The 4,276-nt window shown below is 47.1% G+C and overlaps 1 protein-coding gene across 1 annotated transcript; it reads right to left on the minus strand.

Moving 5' to 3' along the window:
- Positions 1-2,822: 2,822 nt before the first annotated feature.
- On the minus strand, positions 2,823-4,270 carry LOC121309303 (the record flags this gene model as incomplete). Its single annotated transcript, XM_041242178.1, has 2 exons — positions 3,479-4,270; positions 2,823-2,914 (listed from the first exon to the last, which is right to left on the minus strand). Coding segments are annotated over exons 1-2 (874 nt in total), but the record flags the coding sequence as incomplete, so codon positions are not given.
- Between the last annotated feature and the right edge of the window lie 6 nt (positions 4,271-4,276).

A 4,276-nucleotide genomic window follows, 5' to 3' on the forward strand; every position in this document is an offset into this window, starting at 1 on the left:
TAAATACACAGGAATTAGAGACACTTCATTTTAGTTGAAAGTAAACGCAGTTTAAATCTGGTGAGAATTATTAATAGATGTGATAAATAAATAAACCCATTTCCAGCAAACGAGTTTCACATTTTCCCATGCACTTGGTTCTAAATTCCCGATCTGTTCCACAAAAGGCTGCGAGGATAAAACAGTTGTGCGCCGAATACCAGCAGCGAGAGTAAAGCCCAGACTCACACAGATTGCACTCGAAGCAGCTGGTCTGGAGCAGCGTTGAAAATGTCAAGATTTCATGCAGTTTCAACTGCGAGGGTGAAGCGACAGCCAAAGCATGAGAATCAGCCTTGAGAACGGATTTGCAAAACGTACTGCATGTGCAATCCTCCTATTCATCAAGGTTGGGAAGTTTGAGAGTGAACAGAGTCACATCATTCCAAGCCTCTTCACCCTCCCAGCTACCATATGCTGAATATTAGACAAATCCTGCTGGGTTCAATCCCATGAAAAGCCACAAAGCACCACAGATGTTTTACCCCTGCATTTCCTTATCCAATCCGCCCATTTCCCCATCTGTTAATTGCCCAGGGCAGATTTAAAGGAATAGCACGGGGTATGGTCACTTCATTAGGACCTTGAGGGAAATCCAACAGGCACGAACCCTATGAAACTCTAAACCTGCCGTTCGATCAGTGGTCCGTACAGTTGTTCCCTCGTAGTCTGAAGGTGCTGCTGTGAATGCAGGACCATTACGGACACAGGAAGGTTTTGAAAAGGTGTCAATCAACACACAAGCAGTGAGGAAGCTGCATCAGCCTGAGGCAGACTGCAAATAATCAGACTGCAAATAATCTAGATTTCAGTTCACAGCAGTATCGTCTGCAGCAGCATAAAACACATTCAGAGCAGCCAGGAATTATTGAAAGAATTGCACTTTCACACCACACTGATAAATGAACACAAGATGAAGAGCTAATGCTAGCGCTACCTGCTCAAGGTCACACCTCCCCTGTGGCGAGGGGAACACATTTAGACAGGCTCCTGCTCTGGGTAAATGGTAGAACAGGAAGCTCTGCAGAACAATGAATATTCAGCTGCTTTTGAATCCAGCTCGATCTGCTACGTTAGCACGGGGCTTTGAGGAACTGAAGCCACACTGCTGCCAATTTGCAGTATTGAGTTCTGCAAACCTGGGGGAGGAGAGAGTCTCCTGCACACAGATTCCCCTTTTTGTTAAGAAACTGTCCCCGACGTGTGTAACACAGCTCTTAGCCGGGTGCTGCTCGGTTGGCAGATGCTTCCGTATCCGGGCCTGTAGAGGTGAGTGACGCTCCACAGTTTGAAATGTGATGTCATTCTGGAGCGAAGACTCCAGCTCGAACTTCCTTGAAGGAAGATCGCTCCATGTTCAAACTGTACCATTGTGACTGCGCATGGCTCAGCTGGCAGTGTTATGTGCGCATGTGTCCCTACTTCATTGCGTGTGTGGTTCTAACCCTGAAGACTTAGAACAGAAAGATGGGATGAAAAAACAAACACACACAATCCCAAAGCTCTTTAGGCAAGCACTATTGAGGGGCAGTGTCCCAGCCTGAACAAACAGAGGCACGTGCTGACGAGCATTGTAAAGAGGCTCCCTGTGGAGGTCTGGAGATCCTTTTTAAAAAGAGGGGTTTGTCACTGACAGGTCAAGAGGCACCGCCAGCAGGCTGTTGTTTCAGAGTTAGCAGCAGATGTCAGGTTGACTTTCACTGGCTCCTCCTGGGTCAGTCTTACTAGCAGTAACAGGAGCAGACTGGATGGGGGATATCTGTGCTTGGAATATATTTCATATCTGTGCTTTGAATATATTTGGAAAGCACGGTGGTCCATAAGCCATAAATGAAATAGTCACCACTGGATATTTTTCAACCTTAAATGGAATGGCCACAGTTTTAGCAGAAATTAACTTGTTCATTGCCAGTTCCTATCTTCCCATGTGGCCCCTTTATTTCAAGGGGAACATTTCAATCTGTATGCAGAGCGATATCCTGGGGGCCAGCCTGTCACTATCTCCCATTGGGCTCGTATCTACAGCAACACCGGTTTGACGGTCTGTGCATCGTTTTGTGAGTAAGGAAGTCTGTAAAGCCACATACCGCAGGTCTTGGAGCAGCGTTTGTGGTCTGCTCAGGCACGTGATTCTTAACATTGCATGTCTGAAGGTAATTTCAATGAGCTGAAGATCTGGGGCAATTTAAATCGAGTGATTTCACTATAACAAGCATCACTGCCCCCAGCACCAAACTGCAACCACTTTCGATACAAAGGGAGTCTGTCTGCGCTGTTCTGAGGAGAACCACTCGGGTATTCCCCTTCCAGCCTGCTCAATAGAAATGGAGATGCAAACTACTACGCCAATATTTCACTTTGCTCCCTATAAAACAATGGGTGTCCCTGAAGCTGCAAGCTGAGCCTGTGACCATACCGAATTAATACATTTTCACATTCTGCCCATTGTCAAAATCAAAAAAAAAAAAAAAAGTGTGTATTAATACTGCTGTTAATAATTTAGGTTCAGGGTAACCTGGAGGGACTGAATGAAAATGCTAGCTTTCACAATTCACAGTTTGTCCACCATTCTTTACCTTACAGAGTAGAGAGACAAAGCAACGACAACAGAAGCGCAGAACAAAGGGGGTTGGCTGTTAAACAGATCACCGTGACAAAAACCAGCAGCTCACAACCGCTGCCATTCGAACATCCTTCAAGAGGAGTGGACAGAGGTGCAGCACAGCTGGATTCTCACACAGTAACACTGCCAACAATCGCAACTTGTAAAGCAGTGAACTCACCCAAGTCCTGACAACACAGCTCCATTGAATCCGATGAGCAGTCACTGCAGTCCTCCAGCGAGGACACATCATTCTCAGGATTGATCTGCAATCTGAACGAGTCAGGCAGAATGTTACAAATCACAGGAACACTTGACGTGCCTGTAATTGCTGTCTATTTACACAGTGGTTCCATCGTAAACACACCTGTGCTTGCACTCAATTACAATGCTAGTACGCAGTCAGAATGCAATTAATGCATACAACTTTCTGTTAAAGGTTATTATAAATTGAATATTTCCACAGTGTGATCTCAAACTCCCCGTCCAGGTTGTCTGTTTCTCACACTGAAATGCAGACACAAGAGCTGCCTCTCAGGGTTTCTCTTCTTGGTTAAACGGCCATAAGACATGCTTTTGGCAAACTGAAAATGTGATTTATTGTTATTACTTTTAAACCAGATTTTATCTATTTCCCAATTGAGACGCCAACACTGATTACATTTCCTGAGAGTTAACGAGAGAGAAAAAAAAACAAAACAGAAACAAGTGAGAAACAGAGAAAGAAATACTGACAGACAGACAGACAGACAGACAGACAGTGGGAATGAAGAAAAACTCATTCAAAAGCTAAACTAGGGCCATGCCACCAGCTCCTGAATAACACGCCCCCTGTACCTGAAAGGTGGCACTGTGGCCATGACAGTTCGACACAGCTGGGTCCCTGTGGGCAACTGGACAGGGGCACCTTCTGGTGGGCACAAGGGTGACACTGGTTTTGAGGGCAAGTCTTCAGGGGTGCCCATTTCTTCATCAGAGAAACTGCCATATCCATAGATAGCTCTGGGGTGCTGCATCATCGCCTTTGGCTCCTTCCTTCCTGGAGACCTCAGGAGCAAGTTCTCATTGCAGTACCTGGAGGCAGACCTTCCCTTGACCGGGAACGCTGTGGCCTCTCCGGCCTGCCTGACTCCGCTGGAGGGTTCCCAAGGTTCCACATTAGCATTGCCCCCTACTCTAGTGTTCCCATCTCGAGAATTCCCGTTCCTCCTCGGATCCCGGAATACATCAAGCGGAAGGGACTTCCTATTGACGTCCAACGTGTCTTTAGACCTCGGAGCTTCCTTTCTCCGAGTCTGAGGGCTGCTGAAGGCGGATCTGGTTACGTTCCTCCTTTCAGACGCACACAATCCCTCTGATGCTCCGCGGGGGGGCGGGATTCCAGTTTTTCGGGAAAGCAGAGGGTTCCTTTCACCAGACCTGGGGGGCATCCCCTCCACTCTCTCCTTGGAAACCACGGTAACCTTGGTGTTGACTGGGATCTCCTTCACTTCCTTGGTAGCGCCTCCTCTTGGCTTCTTCTGGGCAAGCTTGGATGATGTCACCATACTCTGTGTGACTGGAATACCAGAGCCATGCTGGGTCCTGGAGACTGATCTTAGACTGGCACTGCCACTCATGATGTTCAGGGGAGAG

Source organism: Polyodon spathula, unplaced genomic scaffold (genome assembly GCF_017654505.1).
Source record: "Polyodon spathula isolate WHYD16114869_AA unplaced genomic scaffold, ASM1765450v1 scaffolds_1157, whole genome shotgun sequence".
NCBI lineage: Eukaryota > Metazoa > Chordata > Actinopteri > Acipenseriformes > Polyodontidae > Polyodon > Polyodon spathula.